This window comes from Anolis sagrei, chromosome Y (assembly GCF_037176765.1).
Source record: "Anolis sagrei isolate rAnoSag1 chromosome Y, rAnoSag1.mat, whole genome shotgun sequence".
In the NCBI taxonomy this organism is placed as follows: domain Eukaryota; kingdom Metazoa; phylum Chordata; class Lepidosauria; order Squamata; family Dactyloidae; genus Anolis; species Anolis sagrei.
This window is the reverse complement of record NC_090035.1, coordinates 7,796,919-7,815,174: the sequence shown is the minus strand read 5'-3', so window position 1 is coordinate 7,815,174 and position 18,256 is coordinate 7,796,919. Positions and strand designations below refer to the sequence as shown.

Below are 18,256 nucleotides of genomic sequence, written 5' to 3'. Positions count from 1 at the left end.
ACTGTGTGCACATAGGACCCCACCAGCCTCTAAGCTGGTGCATGCAGTGCCATTCTCTGACCAGCCACTTTGGTGGTGCCAAAACATAGCAAATAACAAGCCGGCCATTGCTTCCATGGGTAAGTGGCAGAACAGCAGTGCAGAAGGCAACACCTGCATCCCACTGGCAGGATTATCAGCTTGAGACCCTGGTACTATATTGTATCAACTAACTTGGCTTTTTTGATAACCCCAAATGTGGCTTCACTGCTTTCTCAGAAGTGCTTTCCACAGCTCCAACGAACCCTGCAGTTGGCACAGGTGGGAGAAACATGACTTGCAAAAGGAGACACAAAGTGAGACTGATGCAAGGGAAAGCCAGCCAAAACTGTGCATGCCGACAAAAGGTAACATTTCAATGTGTTTCTTTCTTTTTTTTTTACCTGTAGAATCTGCCCCAAAAGGAAGCTGGCTCGGGAAAGGCGGGGACTGGTTTTAGCGTCGCTTGGTGGCGTGTGGTCTTCCGGCTGCAGTGTATTCTGGCAGAAGGGAAACATATTTCAGGAGAAAACAGGGTGCAAACATGTTGAACACAGCTTTTTTGTCTAAGCAGACTCAGTTACAACCGAGACCATTCATAGTAAAGTAAAGCCTTTCCCCTGACATTAAGTCCAGCCGTGTCCTACTCTCCATTTCTAAGCCGAAGAGCCGGCATTGTGCTCATCTCCATTTCTAAGACGAAGAGCTGGCGTTGTCCATAGACACCTCCAAGGTCATGTGGCCAGCATGTCTGCATGGAGTGCCGTTAACTTCCCGTCAGAGTGGTACCTATTGATCTATTCGCCTGATGGCTTGATGGGTCGCCTGATGGCTTAGAGGAGCGGTATACAAGTAAAGTAAAGTAAAGTAAGTAAGTAAATAAATAAATAAATATTCACATTTGCATATTTTTGAACTGCTAGGTTAGCAGAAGCTGGGCCTAACAGCAGGAGCTTACCCTGCTCCCAGGATTTGAACCACCAACCTTTTGGTCAGCAAGTTTAGCAGCTCAGTGGCTTAACCCACTGCGCCACCGAGGGCTCCAAGTTTAATATAATTTAAATCATGTTGTATATGTTTTCATTTGAGAAAAAGATGGATATAAATAAAGCTACGAGGGATATCCAGAAAGTAAGGTTACAATATTTTTTAAAAATACAAAGAATAACTATATTTTAATGAAGTGTACATGGATTGTAGCATAGATAATACATTATTTTTCCACATAATCACAATTCAGTTCAATACATTTTGTCATCCGTGGGATGAGTGTTTGATGCCTGTGTCATAGAAGTTTCCCTCCGCCTTTTTCAGCCAGTTCGTCACTTTGATTTTCACCTTGTCATTGTCAGAAAAGTGTTTTCCACCCAGGTGTTCCTTCAATTTAGTGGACAGATAATAGTCACTGGGTGTGAGATTGGGGCTGCGAATGGGGTGGCTTAAAACATCCCAACCAAAGGAAGTCAACAACTTTAGTATTGCGTGAGTGGTGTGTGGAAGCGCATTGACATGAAGGAGACAGACTCCCACCATCAGCATCCCACGACATTTGTTTTGGATGGCTCCGTGAAATTTCTTTATGGTCTCATAATATATTCCATACCCATTTTGTCACATGCTATCTTGATATTATGTCCTCTCCATAAACTGAAATGATTTCGCGTTGAATCGCAGTGGTGTTGATGCCCTTAGCATTTAGGTAGCGTATTACAGTGCAAACTTCACACTTGGAGGGAAACGGAATGAGGATGCTCATCTCCAACCTTCACCACAACGCCAGTTGATGAGCTACTGACAACTGGCACTGCTCGTTCACTTCCTCTGGCTTCCCCCTACATGGCAATGATACCAACTTCCCCCTGCGAAAGTTCCCCTTAGCATTTAGGTAGTGTATTACAGTGTGAATGTTGCACTTGGAGGAAAATGGAATGAGGATGCTCATCTCCAACCTTCATCACAATGCCAGTTGATGAGCTACTGACGACTGGCACTGCTCGTTCACTTCCGCTGGCTTTCCCCTACATGGCAATGATACCAACTTCGCCTGCGAAAGTTCCTCTTAGCATTTAGGTAGTGTATTAAAGTGTGAATGTTGCACTTGGAGGAAAATGGAATGAGGATGCTCATCTCCAACCTTCACCACAATGCCAGTTGATGAGCTACTGACGACTGGCACTGCTCGTTCACTTCCGCTGGCTTCCCTCTACATGGCAATGATACCAACTTCCCCCTGCGAAAGTTCCCCTTAGCATTTAGGTAGCGCATTACAGTGTGAATATTGCACTTGGAGGAAAATGGAATGAGGATGCTCATCTCCAACCTTCACCACAATGCCAGTTGATGAGCTACTGACGACTGGCACTGCTCGTTCACTTCCGCTGGCTTCCCTCTACATGGCAATGATACCAACTTCCCCTTGTGAAAGTTCCCCTTAGCATTTAGGTAGCGCATTACAGTGTGAATATTGCACTTGGAGGAAAATGGAATGAGGATGCTCATCTCCAACCTTCACCACAATGCCAGTTGATGAGCTACTGACGACTGGCACTGCTCGTTCACTTCCTCTGGCTTCCCCCTACATGGCAATGATACCAACTTCCCCCATGAAAATTCCCTGCGAGAACTACATGCCTTGTAACCTTACTTTCCAGATAACCCTTGTACTATCCTCTGAAATTCATGTGACTTGAAGCCTCACATACATATTCATGACTACCATTAGGGATTCAGGATAGGGACTTCTTCAAAGGCTCTGTCATTAATTTACGGACTTCATTAATACATCATATGTATTTCCAAACTATGTTTAACTAAGCCCTACTAAAGTCTTGCAAACTCGCAGCTCTCTGTTGGCAAGACCTTGGAAGGTCTGTCAAGAGCAGGGAGACATAGAGGTCTGTCATTCATAGGATCCCATAGGTCAGTGGTTCTCAACCTGGGGGTCAGGACCCCTGGAGGGGGGGGTCACGATGGGGTGTCAAAGGGGTCGCCAAAGACCATCAGAAAACACTGTATTTTCTGTTAGTCATGGGGGTTCTGTGTGGGAAGTTTGGCCGATTCTATCATTGGTGGGATTCAGAATACTCTTTGACTGTAGGTGAACTATAAATTCAAGGAACTACAACTCCCAAATGTCAAGGTCTATTTTCCCCAAACACCACCAGTGTATACATTTGGGCATATTGAGTATCTGTGCCAAGTTTAGTCCAGATCCATCATTGTTTGAGTCCACAGTGCTCTCTAGGTGTAGGTGAACTACAACTCCCAAACTCAAGGACAATGCCCACCAAACCCTTCCAGTATTTTCTGTTGGTCATGGGAGTTCTGTGTGCCAAGTTTGGTTCAATTTGATCATTAGTGGAGTTCAGAATGCTCTTTGATTGTAGATGAACTATAAATCCCAGCAACTACAACTCCCAATTGAAAAAATCAACCCTCTGCTCAACCCTACTAGTATTCAAATTTGGGTGTATCGGGTATTTGTGCTAAATTTGGTCCAGTAAATGGAAATACTTCCTGCATATTGGATACTTATATGGCAGTTCATAACAGTAGCAAAATTACAGTTGTGAAGCAACAACGAAAACAATGTTATGGTTGGGGGTCACCACAACACGAGTAACTGTGTTAAGGGGTCGCGGCATTAGGAAGGTTGAGAACCACTGCCATAGGTTGAGGTTGATTTGACAACAATTAACAGCAACACATTCCAAACTATGAGTTGAATTCTGCAATTTTTGGTGGGAAAATGCATGTCCAGAAATCTTGCATTCTGAAGCTTATCTATCATATTAACCAACTGAAATATCACAGAGAACAGTGCATTCACAGACAATGAAAGGAGGAAAACGATTAGGAGAAGCAGCACCCAACTTAAGCAAGATGATGCATCTCAAAGGCACGACTTACCCGCGACGTTCGGAGCGTACCGTACGAATTGTCCATCTCATCCCGGTTTCCTTTGTTCATCAGCCGTTGCAACTTCACTAGGAGGAGCTGTTGGGCTCTGCAAACAAAGATTTGGGAGTCTGTGCAAACTCAGGGCATCAACCATCGAGTAAATCAAGGAAAAATAGTAGCATGAAGAAGTCCAGTAAAGGAAAGGCAGTCTTGACTGCACATCATTGTCTCCTAATTGTTTAGGCTGGAGACATTCAATATTTTCTCCCCATCCCAAAAAGCTGGAGGCAGTTCAGAAGAGGGATCGATGTTCATGCCAAGCACATTCATCCTTTCTTTACCCCTGATAATCACACATATTTCCCAAGGTTTTTCTCCATGCCTCAGCCCCAAACTTTTGGAATAATTACAGTTCTACCTGCAGATTTTGCATCTTCATTCCTGAACGATAATTTGATGTACTGTCGAAGGCTTTCATGGCCGGAATCACAGGGTTGTTGTAGGTTTTTTTGGGCTATATGTCCATGTTCTAGAAGCATTCTCTCCTGACGTTTCGCCTGCATCTATGGCAAGCATCCTCAGACATAGTGAGCTTATTGTATTGTCGAAGGCTTTCATGGCCGGAATCACTGGGTTGTTGTAGGTTTTTTCGGGCTGTATGGCCATGGTCTAGAGGCATTCTCTCCTGACGTTTCGCCTGCATCTATGGCAAGCATCCTCAGACATAGTGAGCTTATTGTATTGTCGAAGGCTTTCATGGCCGGAATCACTGGGTTGTTGTAGGTTTTTTCGGGCTGTATGGCCATGGTCTAGAGGCATTCTCTCCTGACGTTTCGCCTGCATCTATGGCAAGCATCCTCAGACATAGTGAGCTTATTGTATTGTCGAAGGCTTTCATGGCCGGAATCACTGGGTTGTTGTAGGTTTTTTCGGGCTATATGGCCATGGTCTAGAGGCATTCTCTCCTGACGTTTCGCCTGCATCTATGGCAAGCATCCTCAGACATAGTGAGCTTATTGTATTGTCGAAGGCTTTCATGGCCGGAATCACTGGGTTGTTGTAGGTTTTTTCGGGCTGTATGGCCATGGTCTAGAGGCATTCTCTCCTGACGTTTCGCCTGCATCTATGGCAAGCATCCTCAGACATAGTGAGCTTATTGTATTGTCGAAGGCTTTCATGGCCGAAATCACTGGGTTGTTGTAGGTTTTTTTGGGCTATATGGCCATGTTCTAGAAGCATTCTCTCCTGACGTTTCGCCTGCATCTACCTCTGAGGATGCTTGTCATAGATCAGTGGTTCTCAACCTGGGGGTCGGGACCCTTGGGGGGGTCATGAGGGGGTGTCAGAGGGGTCACCAAAGACCATCAGAAAACAAAGTATTTTCTGTTGGTCATGGGGGTTCTGGGTGGAATGTTTGGGCCAATTCTATCATTGGTGGGGTTCAGAATGCTCTTTGATTGTAGGTGAACTATAAATCCCAGAAACTACAACTATCAAATGTCAAGGTCTGTTTCCCCCAATCTCCACCAGTGTTCACATTTGGGCATATTGAGTATTCATGCTAAGTTTGGTGCAGATTCATCATTGTTTGAGTCCACGGTGCTCTCTGGATGTAGGTGAGCAACTCCAAAACCCTTCCAGTGTTTTCTGTTGGTCATGGGAGTTCTGTGTGCCACGTTGGGTCCAATTCCATCATTGGCGGAGTTCGGAATGCTCTTTAATTGTTGGTGAACCCTTATATATTCCAGCAACTACAACTCCCAAATGATAAAATCAATCTCTCTCAATCCCACAAGTATTCAAATTTGGGTGTATTGGGTATTTGTGCCAAATTTGGTCCAGTGAATGAAAATACATCCTACATATCAGATATTTACATTAGAATTCATAACAGCAGCAAAATTAGTTATGAAGTAGCAACGAAAATAATGTTATGGTTGGGGGTCACCACAACATGAGGAACAGTATTAAGGGGCCGTGGCATTAGGAAGGTTGAGAAACACTGCCATAGATGCAGGCGAAACGTCAGGAGAGAATGCCTCTAGAACAGTGGTTCTCAACCTTCCTAATGCCGCGACCCCTGAATACAGTCCCTCATGTTGTGGTGACCCCCAACCATAACGTTGTTTTCGTTGCTACTTCATAACAGTCATTTTGCTACTGTTATAAATCATAATGTGCATCCAATATGCAGGATGTATTTTCATTCACTGGACCAAACTGGGCACAAATACCCAATATACCCACATGTAAATGCTAATGGGATTGGGGGAGGATTGGTTGTGTAATTTGGGAGTTGTAGTTGCTGGGATTTATAGTTCACCTATAATCAAAGAGCATTCTGATCTCCACCAACTATGGCATTGTACCAAACTTGGCACACAGAATTCCCAGGACCAACAGAAAAGACTGGAAAGGTTTGGTGGGCATTGATCTTGAGTTTGGGAGTTGTAGTTCACCTATATCCAGAGAGCACTGTGGGCTCAAACAATGATGGATCTGGGCCAAAACTTGGCACGAATACCCAAATGTGAACACTGGTGGAGTTAGGGGGAAATAGACCTTGACATTTGGGAGTTGTAGTTGCTGGAATTTATAGTTCACTACAATCAAAGAACATTCTGAACACCAATGACAGAATTGGCTCAAACTTCCCACATGGAATCTCCATAACCAATAGAAAATACTGTGTTTTCCGTTGGTCCTTGGCGACCCCTCTGACACCATTTGCGACCCCCTCAGGGGTCCCGACCCCCAGGTTGAGAATCACTGCTCTAGAACATGACCATATAGCCCAAAAAAACCTACCACAACCCGATAATTTGATAATTTGAGTTTTTGTTTAACTCTAGTCCATGCCTGGGTTTTGTACTACTGCATGACATTTATTTCTGGTATTTCTGGTATTTGTAAGTTGCTTTCTAAATAGTCAAAAGTGCTTCACAAATGCTGTCTTTCGTACTATCGCCCTGCAAGGGGGACTACGGGGAGGAGATGAGGATGAGATATTCCCTAGAGTTAGCCCTCGAAGAGAGAAATATGTTGATTTATATTCATAAACACGGTGCCAACTCAGTTCCAGATTTACAACAATTTAGAGAGCAGACACTGTGATATTCAAAGCCTAGCATTGGCAACTCAAGATCAGTAGGGATGTTTGGTTGTTTGCTTATTGTGTTTTGAAATTGACTAGTAATCAAAGTTAATAATAATAATAATAATCAATATAAATAAAAATGCAATGTCCATTTGTGGGATTAAGATAACTCAAAAATCACTGGACAAACTGACACCAAATTTGGACACAAGACACCTAACAACCCAATGTATGTCCTTCACTCAAAAAAATTGATTTTGTCATTTGGGAGTTGTAGTTCCTGGGATTTATAGTTCACCTACAATAAAAGAGCATTCTGAACCCCACCAATGATGGAATTGAACCAAACTTGGCACACAGTACTCCCATGACCAACAGAAAATACTAGAAGGGTTTGGTGGGCAGTGTCCTTTGTTTTTGGAGTTGTAGTTCACCTACATCCAGAGAGCACTGGACCAAACTCTACATGAATACTCAATATACCCAAATGTGAACATTGGTGGCGTTAGGGGAAAATAGAATCTTGACATTTGGGAGTTGTAGTTGCTGGGATTTGTAGTTCACCTACAATCACAGAGCATTCTGAACCCCATCAATGATAGCACTGGGCCAAACCTCCCACACAGAACCCCCATGACCACCATGTGGGCCACAGCAACGCGTGGCAGGGGACGGCTAGTAATAATAATAATAATCTATATAAATAAAATGTAAGCTTCCTTCTTTGGAAGCTTTTAAACAGAGGCTGGATGGCCATCTGTCAGGGGTGATTTGAATGCAATATTCCTGCTTCTTGGCAGGGGGTTGGACTGGATGGCCCATGAGGTCTCTTCCAACTTTGATTCTATGATTCTATAATGTTCATTTGTGGGATTAACATAACTCAAAAACCACTGGACGAATTGACACCAAATTTGGACACAATACACCTGTCAGGTCAACGAGTGACCATCGCTCATAAAAACATTGAAAAACACAGCAGAGGGGGTTTAAAAAGCCAATAAACAAAAAAACAAAAATATACATTACAACGCATGCAGAAAACCACACATATAGACGCAAACATGCACATATACACAAATATACACACACACAACACATATACATAGACTGGGCCACAGCAACGCATGGCAGGGGATGGCTAGTCTATATAAATAAAAATGTAACATTCTTATATAAATAAAAATGTAACATCACTACCTCTGAGGATGCTTGCCATAGATACAGGCAAAACGTCAGGAGAAAATGCCTCTAGAACATGGCCATACAGCCCGAAAAAACCCACAAGAACCTAATGTAACATTCATTTGTGGGATTAACATAACTCAAAAACCACTGGACGAATTGACACCAAATTTTGACACAATACACCTATCAGGCCAACGAGTGACCATCACTCACAAAAACATTGAAAAACACAGCAGAAGGGACTTAAAAAGCCAAAAAAACCCCAAAAATTACATTACAATGCATGCGTAAAACCACACAAATATATGCAAACACACATATATTCATATACACAAATATATACACACACATAACTCATATACACAGACTGGCCCACAGCAACACGTGGCAGGGGACAGCTAATAATAATAATAATAATAATAATAATAATAATAATAATAATTTATTTGTATTTCGCTACATCTCCCTGAGTTCTCTGAATAGCTTGCATTCTATGAAAAATATAATATATGACAAGTTTTTAATTACAGTGAAAAATACATGGCTCTCCAAATGTTGTTGGACTGCGACTCCCATCAGGCATGGCTTACCTAGTCAATAGGGAGGAATGCTGGGAGTTGCAGTTTAAGAACATCTAGAAGACCACATCATTTCCACCCCTAATGAAAAGTATTTTAAAATCCAGGACTCTATTAAAGACAGTGAATCATAGAATCATAGAATCAAAGAGTTGGAAGAAACCTCCTGGGCCATCCAGTCCAACCCCATTCTGCCAAAAAGCAGGAATATTGCATTCAGATCACCCCTGACAGATGGCCATCCAGCCTCTGTTTAAAAGCTTCCAAAGAAGGAGCCTCCACCACACTCCGGGGCAGAGAGTTCCACTGCTGAACAGCTCTCACAGTCAGGAAGTTCTTCCTCATGTTCAGATGGAATCTCCTTTCTTGTAGTTTGAAGCCATTGTTCCGCGTCCTAGTCTCCAGGGAAGCAGTAAACAAGCTTGCTCCCTCCTCCCTTTGGCTTCCTCTCACATATTTATACATGGCTGTCATATCTCCTCTCAGCCTTCTCTTCTTCAGGCTAAACATGCCAAGCTCCTTAAGCCGCTCCTCATAGGGCTTGTTCTCAGTGCTTCCCGATCTGTGGACCATGGACCACTGGTGAGCTGCGAGAACTAAAATAAGGTCTGTAGCTCTAGACCACGTCAGCTCTAGATTATGAAAAATGTTTTTCTGTAGCTGAACAGATGGCGACTACTGGATGGCATATGTTCTGTATCAGAAACTAGAGCTGATGTGGTCTATCCAATGCAATTCTCTGAATCAGCACCCCAAATTACCAAAGTGGATCTAAAGTTGACCAAAAACTGATTCGTAACCCTTTTGGTATTAATGTTGGAGAGTGGTCCCTCATCAAAAAAAGGTTGAGAACCATTGATTTAAGATCTTGGGTCCTTTCATGTTGCATGTAGCACTATGATTTGGATTTAAGTGTCATGTCAACATCTTATGGGATCTTCAGCTTTATGGTTTGGTGAGGCACTACAGTTCTCTGGTTAAGCCAGTGGTTCTCAACCTGTAGATCCCCAGATGTTTTGGCCTACAACTCCCAGAAATCACAGCCAGTTTATCAACTGTTAGGAGTTTATCAACTCTGGGAGTTGAAGGCCAAAACATCTGGGGACCCACAGGTTGAGAACCCCTGGGTTAAGCATTCTGAAAACCTCCCTCCTAAACTGCAAACCCCATAATTCCATAGGATGTTGCCATAGCAGTTAAAGTGGAATCATAGTCCTCTGAATGCTGTTCTTTGAAACAGGAAGGATTCTGGGAGATGCTACGAGACAAGTACCATTTCAGTGAACAGCGAAGCACTGTTTCAGTGCCAAAGGCATCTTACATCTGATAAAGAAGGCAAGAGCTCACAAAAGCGCTTGTCAATGAAACTGCTCAGTTTGGTTCTATTTGAAGCATCATATGTTGGGAGCCAAAATGCATCAACACATGTATAAAGTGATTAGTGGGAATGGAGAGCCTAGAGCGGGCCTGCACAACTTGAAGTCCTCTGGCTGTTTTGGCCTCCAACTCCCAGAATACCCCTGGTCACTTGGTTTCTTGATCAAACCTTGGTCACTTGGTGTCTTGATCTAACCCTGGTCTCTTGGTGTCTTGATCTAACATTGGTCACTTGGTGTCTTGATCTAACCCTGGTCTCTTGGTGTCTTGATCTAACATTGGTCACTTGGTGTCTTGATCTAACCCTGGTCTCTTGGTGTCTTGATCTAACCTTGGTCACTTGGTGTCTTAATCTAACCCTGGTCTCCTGATGTCTTGATCTAACCCCGGTTTCCTGATGTCTTGATCTAACCCTGACCTCTTGCTACCTTAATCCAACCCTGATCTCCTGATGTATTGATCCAACCCTGATCTCTTGATGTATTGATTGGTCTCATGATGTCTTGACCTAACCCTGGTGTCCTGATGTCTTGATGTAACCCTAATCTCCTGGTGTCTTGATCTAATCTTGGTTTCTTGGTGTCTTGATCTAACCATGGTCTCCTCATGTCTTAATCTAACCCTGGTCTCCTGATGTCTTGATCTAACCCTGGTTTCCTGGTGTCTTGATCTAACCCTGGTCACCTGGTGCCTTGATCTAACATTGGTCTCTTGATGTCTTGATCTAACCCTGATAACCTGGTGTCTTGAACTAACCCTAGTCTCTTGGTGTCTTGATCTAACCTTGGTCTCTTGGTGTTGTGTTGTGATCTAAACCTGATCTCTTGCTGCCTTAATCCAACCCTAATCTCCTGATGCATTGATTCAACCCTGATCTCTTGATGTATTGATCCAACCCTGGTCTCATGATGTCTTGACCTAACCCTGGTTTCCTGATGTCTTGATGTAACCCTGATCTCCTGGTGTCTTGATCTAATCTTGGTCTCTTGGTGTCTTGATCTAACCATGGTCTTCTCGTGTCTTAATCTAACCCTGGTCTCCTGATGTCTTGATCTAACCCTGGTCACCTGGTGTCTTGATCTAACATTGGTCTCTTGGTGTCTTGATCTAACCATGGTCTCTTGGTGTTGTGTTGTGATCTAAACCTGATCTCTTGCTACCTTAATCCAACCCTGATCTCCTGATGTATTGATCCAACCCTGATCTCTTGATGTATTGATCCAACCCTAGTCTCATGATGTCTTAACTAACCCTGGTGTCCTGATGTCTTGATGTAACCCTGATCTCCTGGTGTCTTGATCTAATCTTGGTCTCTTGGTGTCTTGATCTAACCATGGTCTCCTCGTGTCTTAATCTAAACCTGATCTCCTGATGTCTTGATCTAACCCTGGTCACCTGGTGTCTTGATCTAACCATCATCTCCTGGCATCTTCATTTAATACTCAAGGCACTATACCATACTCTCTCTGCTTAGTATACACCAACCATTCCTACATCAAATATACTTGGATTTGTAGTGTTTGGGGATGAGGAGGTTTATACTTTGCTCACCTGCTGCCATTGGGGATGGTCCCCATATCCCCATCCCTGTCAGTGAAGGGGTCAACTCGGGCACAAAGCCATTCACACTTCCCTTGGTACATGGTGTCGAGGACATGAAGGATCTCATCACAGTTTACTGAGAGGGAACAGCAGTCCAATTGACTGGAGATGCTCAGATTCAAGCGGATGTAGAAAGAGTCTCCTGATCTCACCAGTCCTTCGTCGATTTCAGACAGCAGTTTCCTGTATTCTACAATGGAAAGAACCCAATTCATAACCATTGGTTGTACGAGCTTAGGAACCTAGTTCACCCTAAGCAAGGCCATTGATTCAATATAGTCTGGTGCTATATGACTGACCCCAATGGAAGAACTACTTGGGAGCAGCCATTGAAAAAGTTGTCTCCTATGTCATAGAATCATAGAGTTGGAAGAGACCTCATGGGCCATGCAGCCCAACCCCTTTCTGCCAAGAAACAGGAAAATTGCATTGAAAGCACCTCAGACAGATGGCCATCCAGCTTCTGTTTAAAAGCCTCCAAAGAAGGAGCCTCCACCACATTCTGGGACAGAGAGTTCTACTGCTGAACAGCTCTCACTATTAGAAAGTTCTTTCTAATGTTCAGATGGAATCTCCTTTCTTGTATTTTGAAGCCATTGTTCCATTGCGTCCTAGTCTCCAGGGCAGCAGAAAACAAGCTTGCTCCCTCCTCCCTATGACTTCCCTCACATATTTATACATGACCCTCGTCATGTCTCCTCTCAGCCTTCTCTTCTGCAGGCTAAACATGTCCAGCTCTTTAAGCCGCTCCTCATAGGGCTTGTTCTTCAGACCCTTGATCCTTTGAGCCGCCTGTGAAGGAGTGTGGTTAAAGCTTACTGCCACCTAATCTGTGAGAAAAGCCGGGCAACGATCAATATCGGCTTAGGAGCTATTTTATAAAGGGACTATTAATTACAGAAGGCTTTATTCAATTGATAGCGTAGCGTTTACTGTCCCTGGCTTGACTTTACTTCTTATGCAGGCTGTTTGCCTTGAGAGAAACTGTATCAGGCAAGGCTTGAGGAAAACAGTAACAAGTTTATTTTAACAGGAGTATAACATGTTTAACTGTTTCTTCACAAGAGGCACAAATCTTGATTGGTTACATTAGTAAGGTTTCATGAGTAATCTCAGGCACAGACTTCAAGAGGTTTCTATAAGCAGATGTAACTCTTCTGGACAACTGTCCTAATAAAACAAATAAGCTAAAAGGCTTATGAACAGAATTGGCTCCCAGCCAAACCTTGATTCTTAACTCAGAATCAATAACCCCCTGTAGTTTTATCACTACCTGGTCCTTTTCTGTAACCCCATTGGTCACCAATTAATTCCCTGAATCTCCACCCAGAGACTCAGTCTTCCCAGTAGCTCACCGGCTTACTGACTGACTTTCAAAACAGCTGCCCCGTGAAGAGGCAGTTGGCTCCGCCCCTGTTGCTATGGCAACTCAGCTAACGCCAAGCCACCATCTCCAACAAAATATATTCCTTCATACTTACCATTTATCAACCAAATAAAATGCTGCAGACTACTTCAACCAGAGAAGTCAGCCATAGCAGAGCACCTGATGAACCAACCTGGACACAGCATATTATTCGAGAACACAGAAATGCTGGATCACTCCAACAACCACCATGTCAGACTACACAGAGAAGCCATTGAAATCCACAAGAAGCATGTGGACAATTTCAACTGAAAGGAAGAAACCAGGAAAATGAACAAAATCTGGCTACCAGTATTAAAAAACTCTAAAATTAGAACAGCACATCAAGAGAGAGGAAACAAACAAGAACATCTAATCACCTCTCAATAAAAGATTGCTCCAGGCAGTGCCAGGCCATCAAATGCTAATCAAGGTGGTCAGTTGAAACATTCACACCTAGCTCCAGCAGACAAGGGTCCTTTGTCTCACCCTGGTCATTCCACAGATATATAGACCCTTTTTCCTAGTTCCAACAGACCTCACTACCTCTGAGGATGCTTGCGATAGATGCAGGCGAAACGTCAGGAGAGAATGCCTCTAGAACATGGCCATATAGCCCGAAAAAAACTACAACAACCCAGTGATTCCGGCCATGAAAGCCTTCGACAATACATATTTAATGCATTTCTTTAAAAAGAAATCTGTAAATGGCAGGGATCAGCTTCAGGCACTCTACTGCGACGGTGTGGGCACTCTCTCCAAACAGCCCTCTTTGAATGGAGCTGCAAGAAGACTTAGATAAACCCATCTATCAGATGTTAAGCATTTACTGAGAGAAATAACCCCTCGGAAAGGGAAGTAGGATGACCCCCGCTTTCAAATATCTCTTCACAAGAATGCACTCTTGCAAAAGGACACCGGTAATGATAAAATTATACCCCAAGCCTTACATCATCCCCCTTTTTTTCCTATAGATTTCCCCCCCCCCTTTTTGGCTTTATATAAAGTACAGCTCAATCATTTCATAATTAACTCTAATTGGCACCTCACGCAATCTGTATCTCACTTTTTTGCTCCTGCCAAGTGTAGCATTCGTTTTTGTGTTTGGAAACATGAAAGGAGCCGAGGGAAGCTGTGAGGCGGGAGAGGCAGGGGAGCGTTTCTCGGCGAGGCGTCCAACTTCTCCAAATCTCCTTGACCGCTTGACTTGGGGAGAAGAGCACGTACATGCTCGTTCTATCGAGCTTATATATAAATGCGGTCGTATTTATTAATTTAGAGTATTTATAGCCCGTTCTTTAGCCACAAAGGCTCTCGGAGCAGTTTACAAATTGTTAATTTGACAGTTCCCTGCCCTCAGGCTTACAATCTAAATAAGACGTAATACACAAGGAAAAGGGAATTGGAGCTGTGGAGGGGAAAAGGTCCAGCACTTCTGCAAATATTGTTTAAAGCGTTCCATCCAGTACGGCATCTATTCTGATTTCGGAGGTGGTAGGGGTGTGTGTGTGTGTGTGGCATTTTTATGACTCTTGAAAGCAATTTCTTTAAGATACAGAGACTAAAACAGTGTTCTCTCAGCTCCAAGTCGCCTCTGGGCTGAGAGGGGTGGTATATAAATATAGTAAATAAATACATAATTTTTGTTTTGACCAGGGACCACTTTGACCAGGGACTGTTCACCGTCTCCCAAAGCAGTTACTATACTCTGAACTCAAGGATGGAAAACACAATGTTGGTGGACAGGAAAAGGACTTTTGTCTGCTGCAGCTAGGTGTGAATGTTTCAACTGACCACCTTGATTAGCATTTAATGGCTTGGAAGTGCCTGGGTGGGATCTTTAGTTGAGAGTGATTTGATGTGCCTGATTGTTTACTCTCTGTTGTTTTGCTGTTGTAATTTTAGAGTTTTTTTTAATACTGGTAGCCAGATTTTGTTCATTTTCATGGTTTATTCCTTGCTGTTGAAATTGTCCACATGCTTGTGTATTTCAGTGGCTTCTCTGTGTAGTCTGACATGGTGGTTGTGAGAGTGGTCCAGCATTTCTGTGTTCTCAAATAATATGCTGTGTCCAGGTTGGTTCATCAGGTGCTCTGCTATGGCTGACTTCTCTGGTTGAAGTAGTCTGCAGTGCCTTTCATGTTCCTTGATTGCCTAATCTAATCGACTTGACCAGGGACCACTTTCACCAGAGTCCATTTTGACCAGGAACTGATCACCGTCTCCCAAAGCAGTTACTATACTCTGAACTCAAGGCGACTTAAGCAACATGCAGTCATTGAATTCTTGACAACAGAAGGTGTCACCTCAACATCTTAGAACTTACTCGCCCAACGACGCACAGTACTCACATCAACACAATCACCATAAACAGCTTGCATTCTCTGATTAATATCCTTTGGGGTGACACCTTCTGCTGTCAAGAATTCAATGACTGCAGGTTGCTTAAGTTGCATTGACTGACCGTCTGCGCAGGGTTCCATACTTTGCACTTTAACAACACAACCGTTCAATGCTACAGCTTCTCACCAAAATGGAACTGTAGAGGAGAGTCTACTGAACAAGCCAGTACCTGCCGCATTCGTTGCTTAAGTTGCATTGACTGACTGTCTGTGCAGGGTTCCATACTTTGCACTTTAACAACACAACCGTTCAATGCTAAGGCTTCCCACCAAAATGGAACTGTAGAGGAGAGTCTACTGAACAAGCCATTACCTGCCGCATACGTTGCTTAAGTTGCATTGACTGACTGTCTGCACAGGGTTCCATACTTTGCACATTAACAACACAACCGTTCAATGCTAAGGCTTCCCACCAAACTGGAACTGTAGAGGAGAGTCTACTGAACAAGCCAGTACCTGCCGCATACGTTGCTTAAGTTGCATTGACTGACTGTCTGCGCAGGGTTCCATACTTTGCACATTAACAACACAACCGTTCAATGCTAAGGCTTCCCACCAAACTGGAACTGTAGAGGAGAGTCTACTGAACAAGCCAGTACCTGCCGCATACGTTGCTTAAGTTGCATTGACTGACTGTCTGCGCAGGGTTCCATACTTTGCACTTTAACAACACAACCATTCAATGCTAAAGCTTCTCACCAAAATGGAACTGTAGAGGAGAGTCTACTGAACAAGTCAGTACCTGCCGCATATGTTGCTTAAGTTGCATTGACCGACTGTCTGTGCAGGGTTCCATACTTTGCACTTTAACAACACAACCATTCAATGCTAAGGCTTGTCACTAAAATGGAACTGTAGAGGAAAGTCTACCGAACAAGCCAGTACCTGCCACATACGTTGCTTAAGTTGCATTGACTGACTTTGCACTTTAACAACACAACCATTCAATGCTAAGGCTTCCCACCAAAATGGAACTGTAGAGGAGAGTCTACTGGACAAGCCAGTACCTGCCGCATACGTTGCTTAAGTTGCATTGACTGACCGTCTGCACAGGGTTCCATACTTTGCACTTTAACAACACAACCATTCAATGCTAAGGCTTCCCACCAAAATGGAACTGTAGAGGAGAGTCTACTGAACAAGCCAGTACCTGCCACATACCAGTACTGCCATCTGTTGCGGAGTTACGAAGGTGGAGGCATTACTTTTCATTCAACCCTCGTATGATTGCTTGGTGTGCTTTGTAAATATACGTGCATGCCTAAAAGTTTGACATATACCTTACCTTCATGATTTGATTTACAGTGGAGTATCAGCTGTCCACTACACTTCTGAATTATCCAGTGCATTTCTTCCTTTGTGCAGGCATCCAAGGGTAGAGTTGTGTTTTCCCCTCTGATGCATCCCTCCACCTAGAGATACAAAAGCAGCGTTATTCTCGCCTATGAGGCATTTATTCCACTTACAACTAAGTGTAGTTAGCATCCATCTGCAACAATCAACCTGTCTTATTCTTTTGGATACAACAGTTAAATGGATAACCTTTCCTTCCCAATCTCTCCCTCCGTGTCTCCTCTCTGGGCTGCCCACTGTCTCCTGGCTGTAAAATAACAGGAACAAACAGAACGATAACTCTGTTGTGAAATTCAGGTCTGTCTTATGAAGGCAGTGATGGGGATTTGCGTAGCTGAAGGGAAATGAGTCTTGATCTGCAGGCTTTTCACAATCGAGGACTTGATGAATCACCTGCAAGTCCTGACTTTTGAGTAGATACATACAGAACAGCGCTGTGATCGTGTGTATGTGAAACATAAACAATATTCATGGGTTGTTGTAGGTTTTTCCGGTCTATATGGCCATGTTCTAGAGGCATTTTCTCCTGACATTTCGCCTGCATCTATGGCAAGCATCCTCAGAGGTAGTGAGGTCTGTTGGAACTAGGAAAAAGGGTTTATATATCTGTGGAATGACCAGGGTGGGACAAAGGACTTTTGTCTGCTGGAACTAGGTGTGAATGTTTCAACTGACCACCTTGATTAGCATTTAATGGCTTGGAAGTGCCTGGGGGGAATCTTTTGTTGAGAGTGATTTGATGTGCCTGATTGTTTACTCTCTATTGTTTTGCTGTTGTAATTTTAGAGTTAGCCAGATTTTGTTCATTTTCATGGTTTATTCCTTTCTGTTGAAATTGTCCACATGCTTCTTGTGGATTTCAATGGCTTCTCTGTGTAGTCTGACATGGTGGTTCTGTGAGTGGTCCAGCATTTCTGTGTTCTCCAATAATATGCTGTGTCCAGGCTGGTTCCTCAGTTGCTCTGCTATGGCTGACTTCTCTGGTTGAAGTAGTCTGCAGTGCCTTTCATGTTCCTTGATCCGTGTCTGGGCAATGCTGCTGCGTTGGGTGTTCCCTCTGTAGACTTGTCCACAGCTGCATGGTATACAATGGTAGACTCCTGCAGAGGTGAGAGGATCCCTCTTGTCCTTTGCTGAACGTAGCATTTGTTGGATTTTCTTGGTGGGTTTGTAGATTGTTTGTATGTTGTGTTTCCTCATCAGCTTCCCTATGCAGTCAGTGGTTCCCTTGATGTATGGCAAGAACACTTTTCCTCTGGGTGGATCTTCGTCCTGACTCTCGTGGCTTCCTCTCTGTTGTCTTGCAGCTCTTCTGATGTCCTTGGTGGAGTCTCCA

The 18,256-nt window shown here is 43.6% G+C and overlaps 1 protein-coding gene across 1 annotated transcript in view; it reads right to left on the bottom strand.

The window, feature by feature from the left end:
• Positions 1 to 18,256, bottom strand: part of LOC132782166 (caspase recruitment domain-containing protein 11) — a 177,620-nt gene that overhangs the window by 33,465 nt on the left and 125,899 nt on the right. The window contains exons 17-20 of the mRNA XM_067461883.1: positions 16,853 to 16,979; positions 11,710 to 11,950; positions 3,928 to 4,024; positions 423 to 518 (exon numbers count right to left, since the gene is read on the bottom strand). Coding sequence (XP_067317984.1) covers positions 423 to 518; positions 3,928 to 4,024; positions 11,710 to 11,950; positions 16,853 to 16,979 — 561 coding nt within the window. The remainder of the gene's footprint in view (positions 1 to 422; positions 519 to 3,927; positions 4,025 to 11,709; positions 11,951 to 16,852; positions 16,980 to 18,256) is intronic.